The sequence below is a fragment of the Polychytrium aggregatum genome (assembly GCF_025602895.1).
Source record: "Polychytrium aggregatum strain JEL109 chromosome Unknown BJ171scaffold_15, whole genome shotgun sequence".
In the NCBI taxonomy this organism is placed as follows: Eukaryota; Fungi; Chytridiomycota; class Chytridiomycetes; order Polychytriales; genus Polychytrium; species Polychytrium aggregatum.
In genome coordinates, this window is record NW_026516217.1 from 85,759 (window position 1) to 97,813 (window position 12,055).

At 59.6% G+C, this 12,055-nt stretch overlaps 4 protein-coding genes across 4 annotated transcripts; 3 read left to right on the forward strand and 1 right to left on the reverse strand.

Annotated features, from left to right (window-relative positions):
- The first annotated feature begins 1 nt into the window (after nt 1).
- On the forward strand, nt 2-6,665 carry BJ171DRAFT_501462 (uncharacterized protein). The gene is made up of 9 exons (XM_053110671.1): nt 2-909; nt 1,449-2,199; nt 2,496-3,470; nt 3,586-4,484; nt 4,684-4,761; nt 4,931-5,296; nt 5,469-5,899; nt 6,030-6,144; nt 6,269-6,665. The coding sequence occupies exons 1-9, from the start codon at nt 304-306 to the stop codon at nt 6,593-6,595; spliced, it is 4,548 nt and encodes a 1,515-aa protein (XP_052967317.1). The 5' UTR covers nt 2-303; the 3' UTR covers nt 6,596-6,665.
- A 437-nt stretch (nt 6,666-7,102) lies between these two features.
- BJ171DRAFT_501464 (uncharacterized protein) lies at nt 7,103-9,700 on the forward strand. Its single transcript, XM_053110672.1, has one exon. The coding sequence runs from the start codon at nt 7,112-7,114 to the stop codon at nt 9,494-9,496; it is 2,385 nt and encodes a 794-aa protein (XP_052967318.1). The 5' UTR covers nt 7,103-7,111; the 3' UTR covers nt 9,497-9,700.
- Nucleotides 9,690-10,907, reverse strand: BJ171DRAFT_441446 (translation machinery-associated protein 16). Its single transcript, XM_053108075.1, has 2 exons — nt 10,373-10,907; nt 9,690-10,222 (listed from the first exon to the last, which is right to left on the reverse strand). The coding sequence occupies exons 1-2, from the start codon at nt 10,755-10,757 to the stop codon at nt 10,035-10,037; spliced, it is 573 nt and encodes a 190-aa protein (XP_052967319.1). The 5' UTR covers nt 10,758-10,907; the 3' UTR covers nt 9,690-10,034.
- A 172-nt stretch (nt 10,908-11,079) lies between these two features.
- On the forward strand, nt 11,080-11,997 carry BJ171DRAFT_501466 (histidine phosphatase superfamily). The gene has a single exon (XM_053110673.1). It carries the CDS (start codon nt 11,140-11,142, stop codon nt 11,872-11,874), a length of 735 nt encoding a protein of 244 aa, XP_052967320.1. The 5' UTR covers nt 11,080-11,139; the 3' UTR covers nt 11,875-11,997.
- The last annotated feature ends 58 nt before the right edge of the window (nt 11,998-12,055 follow it).

Here is a 12,055-nt window from a genome sequence, read left to right on the forward strand (position 1 = left end):
ACCTTCTTCGTCGACATCCGCCGTCGCTGCCCTCTGCCTGGACCCGCCCGTCCCACGGCCGGCTCGCTCTCTGATCCGCTCTGACATACATAGATGTTTCCGCGCACGTGTGTGATTGGCATCCGCCCCGGTCGGTCCCGTGGGGTTGCCGAAACACCTCCAGCGTGCTCTCGGATCGCCCGTTCCTGATCTGCAATCTGCCGCCGTCCGCTGCATACCCTCCCGTACCCTCTCTGGTGCGCGCTCCTTTGTCTATCCTGGCCTGAATCCGGCGGCCGATCAGCCTGCTCGTCGCCATCCACGATGAGTCTCGAGCAGCCTCAACCGTCGTCCTCGCAGTACTCGGCTCGGGAACACGATCTCGATGCCGCCGAGGACCCAACCTCGCCGGACATTCTCAATCTCGGCTCGCCCGTCGCCGACATCAGCAACATGCGGCTCTACGATCCAACCTCGCTCATCACCGGGCCCTTTGTCTCGCCGATATACTCGCCTTCGATGGACCAGACCAGCTTCGACGTCGGCGGTGGCGCGTTTCCGAGCTATCACATCATCAACGACGACAGCCACTATGCGACCTACGCCCAGCCTTCCAAGGACATTGGCTTTTCGTTTTCCTACGATGCCACATCCGTCGACCAGAGCTCGATGCGGCCGTCTGCAGCCCACGGCGAGGGCGTTGGTACTCCGGCCGCTGCTGATGCGGCGGCGGCGGCAGAAACCCAGCCAGGCCGGTCCCTGCGGCTATCACAGCGTCTCTCGCAGCGTCTCTCGCAGCGGCTTTCGTCTGGCTCTCGACTTGCTCCTGACCAGGGACCAGCCTTCCACCAGGATCAGGCCGACGATGCAGCGCTCGAACAGCGATTCGATGCCCTCATCGGGGAAGGTACCAGTTCTGCCAGTGCACCGGTAACGTTTGCCAAGTTGATGCGAGGGGGTGGAGAGACGAGTCTCGATATGGAGGAAGCCAGTCGACGGCGAGAGCGAGCCGTTCGACCCAAGGGACGAGCCACTCGAGCAGCCGCAAATGCAGGCCGTGCCATATGCATGGGTACACATATGGGCCACTTGAGTCGTCGACGTTGTCCACGGCACGACTTCTTGGATTCACCGAGGCACCCGTCACGCTGCAACCAACGACGGATTCTTGCTGACCTGCCAACGTCTGCACTTTTGCCTCTCGGATCCACGGCGCTATTCGTTGCTCAACCAAACTCGGTATCGTTTGTCGTATTGGTATCGGTGCTCGCCGTCGCGCCCACTGGCTGCATTCCGCCGCCGCCATCATCGCTTGCATCGTATCCGCATCTGCACTCTGCCTTGATCGCCTTCTTCATAATGCACATCTCTACAATGTTCATCTTCATCTTCATCTTCATCTCCATCTTCATGCTTCGTCGCTGTCGGCGTTCGCTGCTGCGTCCGTGACCACGCATTCGCTTCCACAGCTGATCGCCAAGGGCTCGCTGCGGCACAACGAGCATCGTCCGTCCAAAAGCTCGCCAGAGGTTCATCGTCCTGCCGCCATCAAGCCTCTGGCCGTCAATGCTTCTCGGCTCTACAGCTCGATGATCGACGGCGGGTCTCCTGAAGGCGCCCGTCAGCCGATCGTGTCGCCCGTCCGCGAAACAATCGACTACTTTGAAAGTCTGGGGCGCAGGAACCGGTCCGATGTGGACGATCCAGTCCATCACTCGCCGCAGTCCCGAAGCAGTCCCTTCTCCGCATATCCCCCGCCAGCCTTTCCGCCCAACTCGTTGGCGGCTGATTCATACCACCTGGATGATTTCAGTCTCTCGGAAAGACTCCCGCCAAACTTTGTCGATTCGCTCTCCTTTCACCCCCTGGAGTCACCGCCACAGCCCTCACCAGCCCCTGCAGAGTACATCGCAGCCAGCCCGGCGGCTGGCTCGGAGCTAGTTCCTGCAATGGATTCCATCCAGCCCGTGCCCGGACACAACTTGACATCGAGTCTCGCCGAGTGGGCAACCAGCCTGAGCCGTAGCGAGGGTGCCCAGACTGCCGATCCAACTTTGGCAGCGGCGCAAAGATCGAGCGAGAGCCGAGCAAGCGAGCTTTCGGTGTACGGAAGTAGCCATCGCAGCCGCATCCCAACTGTCGGTCGTCTGCCGAGCGTGTCTCGGGTCAACTCGGCCAACTTTGATTTGAAGCTGGATCAGGAGGACGGGAGTAGTCGAGGTAAGCACAGCATCCATCCGAATGTCGATAAGCCTGGCTGAGTGCCGCCAATCTGTCTTCCTTGGTCCTCCTCATGGATGTGCCACTGTGCCTTCTCCGGCGTATGGTCGTGGTGCTGATAAAGGAATGCAGTCGCAATGCATCGTCCACTTTGTGCTGCTTTCGGAAGAGCACTCAGCGCTCGATGCAGCTCCTCTGACGCATTCCATACCCGGCGTCCGTCCACCGTTTCATTTCCTCCCCTCCCCTACCTTCTCCATCATTATATATCTGTGACTTGGCGTCTTTCATCACAGCTGTGCTGAATGCATTTAGGGCGCTCCAGGAGAAAGTTGTGTTGCTTGAGGGCGAAAAGTTTTCCGCAAAATCTACGATTGCCGTGCTTGAGCAGGAACTCGAGCGCGTCCAAAAGACTCTCTATGCCGAGCAGAGCCGCAACGTCACCCTTCTTCAGCAGCAGCAGCAACAACAACAGCAGCAACAGCAGCAACAGCAGCAACAGCAACAGCAGTCTGAGCAGACCCAGGATCAGAACGAGCAACAGCTCAAGTTCGAGGAATATCAACGACAAGAACTCATTCTACAGCAGCAGCGCGAGGAGTTGGCAAAGCAGGAGCGTCAGACTCAGTTGCAGCTGGAGGAGCAGGAGAGATTGCGCCATGAGCTTGTTCTGGAACGGCACCGAGCCGCTTCACTGCAGGCCGAGATCGAGAGACTACAGCTCGTAGATCGCTCCTCGAGGCTCAGCTTGGGACGCAGCCGTCCACCGGCTGGATCGCTCGATAGGACTGAGATGGAGCAAGAAGCTGAGCGATACAAGCGACAGGAAGAGGAGCGGACCCACAGCCTGGAGCGGGAGTTGCCGCTCTCGAGAGGCTCTCGTGGCTCTCGCCCTCAATCCCAGACAGCAATGCCTGCTGCGGTTCCCTCGAACGCCGGATCGCGCAGTCAGCCTGTCGCCCGGCCCGAGTGGTCGCTGCCGCTCGACATCAAGATCGATGCTTCCGTCAACCAGCCCAGCGTCAGGGACCAGGCTGTCGACTCACCCAGTCCGCAAACCGGTGTTGACGCCGCACAACAGTGTCCAAGTCTTTCCTCGTTGCTGGATCGTGATGAACGATTCAAGGACGCCACCACCTCCCCCATACCTTCGACTGCTGGCGAGCGCCCCAAGCTCGGGATTCTCGACACCGGCGTGAGCACGGCTCGGCTACCTCAAGACGATGGAATTGACCTATCGAGCTACGGTTTGCCCCACAGCCAGCTTCGGCGTACGTATCCGTTCGAGTCCGCAGAGGTGATCCTTTCTGCATGCACTCGCGACAACTGGGTCGGACAGGACCATGCGATTTTGTTCCTGACACTAATGGACGAACCCATTCGCAGATCTCGAGTCCGAGCTCGAGCACACCAAAATCCGGGCCAGTCTGCTGGAAGGGCGACTGCACTCCACAGAACACGCCTCACGACTCGCCAAGTCCGAGCGCGATGAGGCGCTGCAAGGCCTCGAGCTCGCGCGCCAGGAACTGGTCCGTCTCCAGCTTGCGCTGCATCGCGGCGTCGACTACGAGCGCACGGGCTCGTATGCATTTAGTCTGGGATCTCCAAGCTCAGGCCCGCTGAGTGGACACAGCCCACAGCACAACAACCCCGGATCTCCTGTGTTCCGTAAGTCGAGCGAACAGGACTTCCCGGCACCGGGTACATTTGGAATGCCGTCCGGCGCGACTCTGGGGTCTGGCGCCGATGCGAACCCGCTGCTTCGGGCAGCTGAGAGCATGGAGCAACGACAGTGGCAGCTGCCAAGTACACTTGAGCAGTCCCGGAAACAATACCGCGATTCTACTCTGGAACGAGCCGTCGACAATGAAATCGAGAAGGAGAAGGAGATAGAAATGGAGATGGAAATGGGAATGGAGCAGGACAAAGAAACACAGAACCGCGACCGCATCGAGATGGCCAAGGCTGGGCCTCTGTTTGCCCCGCTGTCGTCGGGGTCGTCTTCGGCATCGAACGACGAGCCCACAAGACCTATCCACACCAAGTCGCCTAGCCTCCAGTCGAGCGAATCGTCCGATGACGCGGCACAGAGGCCTGCTGCCGATACGGAGCATGCGCACAATCTTACGCATGCCGGGGATATGGATGGCCAGCCCCAGAGCCGCCCGTCCAAGGGCCAGTCGAGTGTGCCCGGTACCAAATCCGCCTCTGACCAGCCTCGCCGACCAGAGATGGCCAGAGAGCGACTGAAAGACGAAGCCCCGGTACGCAAGGAGACCATTCCGGTGGGTAATCGAGTATGCTTGGGACTGAGGCCGGATGCGGTAGCAGCTTGCTGCAATCCGTTTGATGGGCCTGTGATGCACATTACCAAGGCCACAGCCATTTGCGCATCCCAGAGCGCATCCGCGGGACCCTTTTGTTGCCCACACAACCATGAATTGACACCTCCGATCTGTCCTCGCTGAACCCGGGATTGCATAGCTGGAGCAGCGGATGCGTGTGAAGAAGATCATCCTCAATCGCATGCTCAAGGAGGCGCGCGGCGCATCGGCCAAAGAGGTGAGCACCCAGATCGCTCAGCACGTTTATTCGCTGGGATTGCACCCGGAACTGGCCTCACCTCGTACAGATCTTGCCGGGCGGTGCTATGTCGGCAAGGAGAGCCAGGGCTGTCGCTAACGTGACTGATGCCATCTGTCCTCTGATCCTTGCTACCTGTACTACTCAGCCAAGCGGCTTTGGCGCCGTAAGAGACAGCACCGAGAAGACCGAGCCGTTTTGGAAGCGAGTCGATGGAGGCCGAGGCTACGCAACGTCGTCCAGGGAGCACCCGGCCCAAGTCCGAGAACCCCCTGCCCAAGTCCGAGAGCCGCCTGTGTCGAACAAGGAGCACCTACCCACATACCAGCATCGGCGAAAGGCACCGGCCCACAACGTTGCCTTCACCAAGAGCGACTCGGAAAACTCGCGCCAAAGCACCGATGCCACCACCACTGACTCGGCGCGGCCGAAACTGCACGCTTCGGACGACGAGCATTTGGGAGAGGCCCACAACTTGAATCTGGGCAGGCCCATGCCATTCATTATCGGGACGGTGAGTGCGCAGCGAGCATGGCTGAAATGTGCACCACCCGGGCTATTGTGGATATCTGCGACTGTGCTCGAGACGCGAGGTTCGAGGTGCACAGCTCGAGGTGCAGTCGCCAGTGAGGCCAGGAAGGCGGCTTGATCGCAACTGACAGCGGTCCTTTCCCCCCCCCCCACAGAATGCTGGCAAGTCCTACTCTGTCACAGCAAATCTGCAACAGGTGTTTTCGCTGCTCAAGGCGCATAATCCGGCACTGTGCTCGGTTTGCAGCAAGCGTCAGAGCCGCGAGGGGAAAGCCGGACAGCACAGCCCGCCCCAGTCGACCCACCCTGATGCACGAAACTCTCGCTCGCGCTCTCGAACGCGGCAGCCGGGGACAGGCGCCAAGAGCCTCGCGGGAACATCGCCCACCAAGTCGCGATATCCAAGCCGTGGCCGACAGTCAAGCCGCCGCAAATCGGCCAGCTCAGATCAGGAACTCCGAGACAGCGAGGAGTGCCGAAGCTGCTCCGGCGACGAGCAACTGCACAAGTACGCCATGGATGGCGGTATCGAGAGCCTGGTCCATGTCCTGAAGATTGTGGAGGACGAGTACAAGTATCTGAAAGGGTATGCGTGGGCAGTATCGACGCATGGTCGGTGGGCCCCGAGCCTTGGAAGCGATATGCCGCGAGGGGATATCTGGCTGTGAAGGGCGCACTGCTGCATCTGCTGATCGCTCGTATCTTCGATATCCCAGCAAATACCAAGGACTGGTTCGAGAATACGATACCGTGGCCGATGGCGGCGGCAAACGCGCGCTCAAGATCGCGGGCGACCGACTCCGGGACGTGATCCAGAACATGGAGCTGAAGGTACAGTCGGTGTAATTGACGGATTGCGTGGGCGAGTTTTGAGGCGGCGACATGTTCCTTTGTCCGGTTTGGCTGACACCGACACCGTCGCTGTTACTGTCGCTGTCGTCCCACGATCTCGCAGAGAGAGCAGCTGTCGATCCTGCGCGACATTGTCCATGGATACGCTGCCCAGGAGGCCACACAGAACGATGTCGGCTCACATCGGACTGGACGAGGTCGGTCCAGAGGGCACGCCCTCTCCGAGACCGTGGCTGGCATGGTGGCTCCAAAGTCATCGAGAAGCATCGACCCTTATGCGGCGCTTGCGGGCTTGAGCCAGCCGCACCCCCCGGCGCCCCAGTCGCTGCAGAGCCGGAGTCGCAGTCGCAGTCCGGGCCGGGCGCTGGCAAGCCTGCACCTGCTCAAGAGCAGCCTGCGCGTCAAGGAGGCTCTCGAATCTGCACTCTGATACAACTCTGTGGCTGCTACAGTCAATCCAATAAAAAACGGGACACCCGTGATTTTGACGATTGATCAAATATTTTGTTACCCAATGCAATCGCGCGCTGGCCACTCGATTGCCAACCAGGACGGGAAACAATCTCACGGCTTGCTCACTGGGGTCTACAGTCAGTCAACGGGTTTCAGGCCGCTGAAGCCAGAAAGTGGCTGTCCCGTTTCTTTCTGGTTTGACTGTACCGCGGGCACTGATGCTTTCATTATTTTTGGAGGAAAGGTGGGAACGAAAGGTGCCGGCCGATCTCGGGGACAAACACCGATGGCGGGAGGGGGGCTGTTGTCTGCATCATCGCCCCGAACAACGTTCCAATATCTCTCGCGAGCATGCACATGCATGTATCGTCGTGTGAGAACAGATCCGCCCTCGATCCGCACTCGAGCCGGCTTGTCTCCCGGTTTCTCATCGCCCGCTTCTTGTCTTCGTTCGTGCTGCGTCCAAAGCAGCGATCCAACCTTCGATCTCCTCATGCTCTCGATGGAGCGATGCCGCAGGGCTGCTGCCGCCTCCGCGGCCGGCACTGTTGTCCGCACCGGCTCCTCCCGTCCAAGGCACCTCTCATCCACTCGCTGCGCCGCATCTGAAGCCCGCACCGCTGTTTCGCTCGACCTCGCCGTCGCCGACCGCAGTAATCACAAGCTCCCCAACCATGCCCACACCTTCCCGGAGTGCATTGCACGGCCGGGCGCCCGAATCGTCGCCCAGTCCAAGATGCTCAAGATCCAGCCGAGCGCAAAGCAGAAGCTGATTCCCTATTTTTCGGATCTGTGGTTCCAGCCGCAGAAGATGCTCTCGGCCGACCCGCTTAGGGAGCAAAAGATCCTGCTGCATCTGCTTTCGCTCATCCAGAACAAGGACCCGGCCGCTGGCGAGCTCATCCACACCCTCGGAGACCCGTGGACACAGTATTTGACGATATCCCATCGCTGGAGCCTTGGAATCGACGAACAGCGTGCGGGCCAGTGGACCCGCCTTGGTCAGCAAAGCGCTTCAAAGCGGTCTCCGACAGCCACATCACCGATTTCGAGTAGCGATGACCTAGAAGCACTGCAAAGCCGCAAGCGCATCACCCAGAGCCTGCTGCTGCGAATGTATTCGCACATGATCAGTCACTCGGATACGCCAAGCCAGGCCCATCTCGATCGGCTGCTGACGATTCTGCGAGACATGAGGGCCCAGGACATTCGCATCCCGCGGAGGGTCTACACCGCCTTTGTACAGGTCCTGCAGCGATGGGGCTGGGCGTCGGACTACCGGCTGTTTTGCCGCACCCTCCAGTCGACATGGGCTCTCCCCGAGTCGATTCAGGCAGGTATCCTGGGCCAGTTCCTGTCGGTGCTGATTTCCACGCGCGATCCGCAGGCGTACATGGCTGCCGAGTTCATCCTGAACGAACTCGAGAACTACCCCGAGCCCCCGGTGGACGTCATCTTCCGAGGCTGGCACATTCTGCGGAAGCCGCGGCGAGCCATCGGCTTCTACCTACTTGCCAAAGATCGTGGCTTGGCCATCGACGACAAGCACTCGATCCGGTATCTTCTCTCTAATCTGGAGCATCTGCGCAACAACCGCATTACGCTGATCAAGCGAAGCCCGCGCGGCAGCAGCCATCGCCTATTGGAACCCGTTGTCAGCCGCGCGACGGCAGGCTACTCATACCGGAATGTCCACGAGCTACTGACTGAGCTGTGGGACCGACACTCGGACACGATCCAAGAGTCTGAGTATTCAACGGCGTTCCTGATCAAATGGGCGATCCGGAACCAAAAGTCCCACATTGCCGAGTCGATGCTCCATAACCAGCAAGTGCGGCTCGCCGCACGACTCAGGGACGAACTGGCGAGCAGCCCCGACAGCGACGCCCCGCCAACAGCAACAACGGACACGGCATCACCGGACCGGCTCCCGGCTCATCAAAACCACCAAGGCTCTGCGAGCTCACGACAGAGCGAGCAGCATAGCGGCGATTTCCATCACTCGACCCGACATCGCAAGCTGCTCAACGAGAAGCTGAAGCGGGCGCTGTTGCAGTCGTCGGCACAAGTTGAGCAGCATCTCGCCGCAGACTCCCTCACTGAATCCACCTCGGCCAGTGCGGGCTCGCTGCATGCCCATTTTGCTGAAAACGACGGCGACGGGGTGCTGCTGGAATCGATGAACTTTTATCCACTTCATGCGGCGCTGACCACAACGGAGAGCTCGCACATCGGCGCGTGCCAAGGTGCTGGTCCGGATGCCGACCCAGGGCCCAACGAGCACAACGCGCATCCCGACGAGGAGGCCGAGCTTCTCGAGGCCTTTTCATCCCTCATCAGCAACAGCGACGCAGCCCTGGAGACCCGTCGATCAGCAAGATCAAAGCTGGATGAAACATGGCGGCACGTCGATGCAATGTACGCCAACCTGATCCGATTCCATCTGGCCCAGAAAAACACCGCGCAGTTCTGGCGCTTTTGGACCCAGCTCCTGGATGATCGCGAAGCATTCAACCCCCGAAGCTGCAGCCAGACACTGTTGGCAGCCACGACGGGTCTGTATGCGCTAAGGCACTGGGACCATCTCTATCGGCTCATGGACGAGTTTCGATCGAGGTTCCCGTCCGAGGCGATCCCGTCTGGATGTTATGAGATTGGCATCGAGGCCATGGCGCGACTCCAGGACCCGCAGCGAAGTACGGCTCTGTTCTGCTGGCTTCTGGACGAGGGCTGTCCGCCATCGCTGCAAGTCCTGTTGACGATGAGGAACTTGTTCCGGTCGCTGAACGATTCAAGGGCCGCCATCTTTGACACCGAGATAGGGGCCCTTGAGCTGGATCGAGTGCAGCCTGTCGCTACCATCTACAGCGAGTTCTAAGCACACTGATGCTCTCTGACATATACCGTGGCCGTCCCTGTCGAGCAGTGCATTGGCTCTTTCACCCCGTCGCATCCGAGCTTCACTTCAACATCATATGCTCTGTAGTCTTGTCCCCACTCCCGTCTGCACAATGGCGGGAGCAGCACCACTGCCGCCCGTCGCCTCACTTTTGGAAATACAAAGCCCATGCCATGTCTGTAACTCCTCAGCGATATATTGAAAGGTTGGATGGGCTGGAGTACCCAAAGTGATTGCTGGGCCTTGGTTGGGCCATCGCCATTTCTCCGGGTGCAAGATACGGAGAGCATCACCGATGGCAGCATCACCGGAATCAACAGAGGCACCAGAGTCAACAACATCAACGGAAGCACAGAGTCAACAACACCGGAATCAACGGAATCGAGCAAGTCAAGGCACTGGCGCTCGCTCCGCGGTGGTAGGAGAGGAAGGTCTGTCGGCAGCAGATTCAGAAACCGGACCATCCGTCGTCGTGGACAACAAACGTTTGGGATGTGCTGTCTCTGCGACTTTCGAGTCACTCGTCGTCCATCTCCTCATCCACCGATGTGGGCTTGGCGGCCTTGACAACAAAGTCGGGGCCGGACTTGACCATCGTCTTCGGATTCCGGACCGTGACCATCTTGATGTGGGTGATGCCGTTGTAGTCGCCTTCCCAGTCCCGCAGCATGGCCAGGGCTGTAGGATCGGTCACATCAGGCACCTCTGCACCCACAGGACCAACCATGCCGAGTGGAAGTCGGACAGAATGAACTGCGTGAGATTATGCAAGTCGCTGTGCCAGACCAAAGCCAACCCGGAGGCTCGAAAGGACGAGAACGTGGATGCATATCCTAGCTGGTTGTGCTTTCTTACCGATCCCAGTGTCATATTCCCTCTGGTCGGCATCTCGCAGGTTCTCGAGGTTGATGAGCTGGCTGGGCTTGGACCGGCCCGGAGGGCGCTTCTGGTGCTCTTGCTTCAGACGGTTGATGTCCTCTTCTTTCCGGTTGATGTACAGCACAACGGCATCGTGCAGCTGCTCCGTGGTGACCGACATTTGCTCGACAGGGACGGCGAACTTGAAGAAGAGCAGCCGGTCGACGATCCGCTGCTTGGTTTCATCTCGAACCACCTTTTGGTTGGCCAGCTTTCCGTCGCGGTTGATGACTCTGCGGATCTGTCTGGCCTTTCTGGAGAACGGATGGGCAATCTGCTTGCCCTTGATCGAGTTGAGCGACAGCTTCTTGTTGTTGGGCATGGTGTGGATCCGATGCAGGCACTGGTGCGAGGCGATTCAGACGGCGGCTCGGTGGTGTTCAAGTGCGGCGGGATATTGGTAAGTGGCAAAGACAGTGGATGCCGAGACGGCCGATGGCAGATGGCAGATGGACGATGGACGATGGACGATGGACGATGGACGATGGACGATGGACGATGGACGATGGACGATGGGATTCGAGACCGGCTGCACCAACGGATGTCGTCGTTGGCAACCCAGAAAAAAAAAATGCGCAGCCTGGGCGGCTGATTGATTTCGGCCGAATCGACATCCGCCGCCAGCCTATCTGTTACCACCACCTGTTACCGATCCACCACCGACCCACCCACCAGCGATTCGTAGCCGCAACATCCGCCCCAAGATGTCGCCGCAGTCCATCTACGTCACCCGCCACGGCACCCGCCAGGATTTCGTCTCGTCCGAGCCCTTCGTTTCGCTGACCGGCTCGGATGTGGATCCGCCCCTGGCCGACACAATCGGCGAGAAGCAGGCCCAGGCGCTGTCGAGGTACCTGTCGGGCCTGACCGAGTCCAGCAAAATCAAGCACATCTTCTGCTCCCCCTTCACCCGGTGTCTGCAGACCGTCCGGCCCTTTGCCGAAAGCCAGGGCCTGCCCATCAAAATCGACTACGGGCTGGGCGAGTGGTTCAAAACCGACGAGCCTGTGGATGAAGACCCGGCCACGGCGCCGTCTCTGGATGAACTTGCTGCTCTCGACCTGTTCAACATTGACCCCTCGTATCGGTCGCCCCTGCAGTACAACGACACCTGCTGGGAATCCAAGGAAGGCCTCCACGACCGCCTGAGGGAGACTGTGCTGCGGATTGCCAGAGAATACGAGGACCAGGGCGATATCCTGATCGTCACCCACGCAGCCCCGATGATCTGTGTGGGCAGGGCACTCTGCAGCGACCGGCAGTTGATTGTCAAGTGCGGCGTGGCCTCGCTTTTCAAGGTCTCCAAGGACGACCCCTCCGCGCCCGGTCCCTGGCGCCTGGATCTCAACGGCGAAACGTCCTACCTGGAGGGCGGACTGGAATACGACTGGCTCTTCCACGACGAACGGACGCCCGAGTGGATAGCGGCCCACAAATAGAGCTGGGATTGATGGCGCTGGCTGGCTGGCTGGCAAAGACGGGCGGAGGACTGTTGCGGCGCAAATGCTGCTCGTCAGTCTCCCGCACGATGTGTGGACAATACAGTGCTCATTTTGAAACCGATGCTGTATATGTGGATGGGTTGTTGGTTGGGTATGCTGGGTGTGTTGGACGATGTCG

Bases quoted from the DNA above. Each gene is read 5' to 3' on its own strand.
- BJ171DRAFT_501464 (XM_053110672.1), top strand. From the start codon at position 7,112: ATGCTCTCGATGGAGCGATGCCGCAGGGCTGCTGCCGCCTCCGCGGCC.
- BJ171DRAFT_501466 (XM_053110673.1), top strand. From the start codon at position 11,140: ATGTCGCCGCAGTCCATCTACGTCACCCGCCACGGCACCCGCCAGGAT.
- BJ171DRAFT_441446 (XM_053108075.1), bottom strand. From the start codon at position 10,757: ATGCCCAACAACAAGAAGCTGTCGCTCAACTCGATCAAGGGCAAGCAG. The intron at 10,223-10,372 runs GTAAGAAAGCAC...CTGTGGGTGCAG, and splicing joins GGAATATGACACTGGGATCG to AGGTGCCTGATGTGACCGAT.
- BJ171DRAFT_501462 (XM_053110671.1), top strand. From the start codon at position 304: ATGAGTCTCGAGCAGCCTCAACCGTCGTCCTCGCAGTACTCGGCTCGG. The intron at 3,471-3,585 runs GTACGTATCCGT...ACCCATTCGCAG, and splicing joins GCCCCACAGCCAGCTTCGGC to ATCTCGAGTCCGAGCTCGAG. The intron at 4,485-4,683 runs GTGGGTAATCGA...GGGATTGCATAG, and splicing joins TACGCAAGGAGACCATTCCG to CTGGAGCAGCGGATGCGTGT.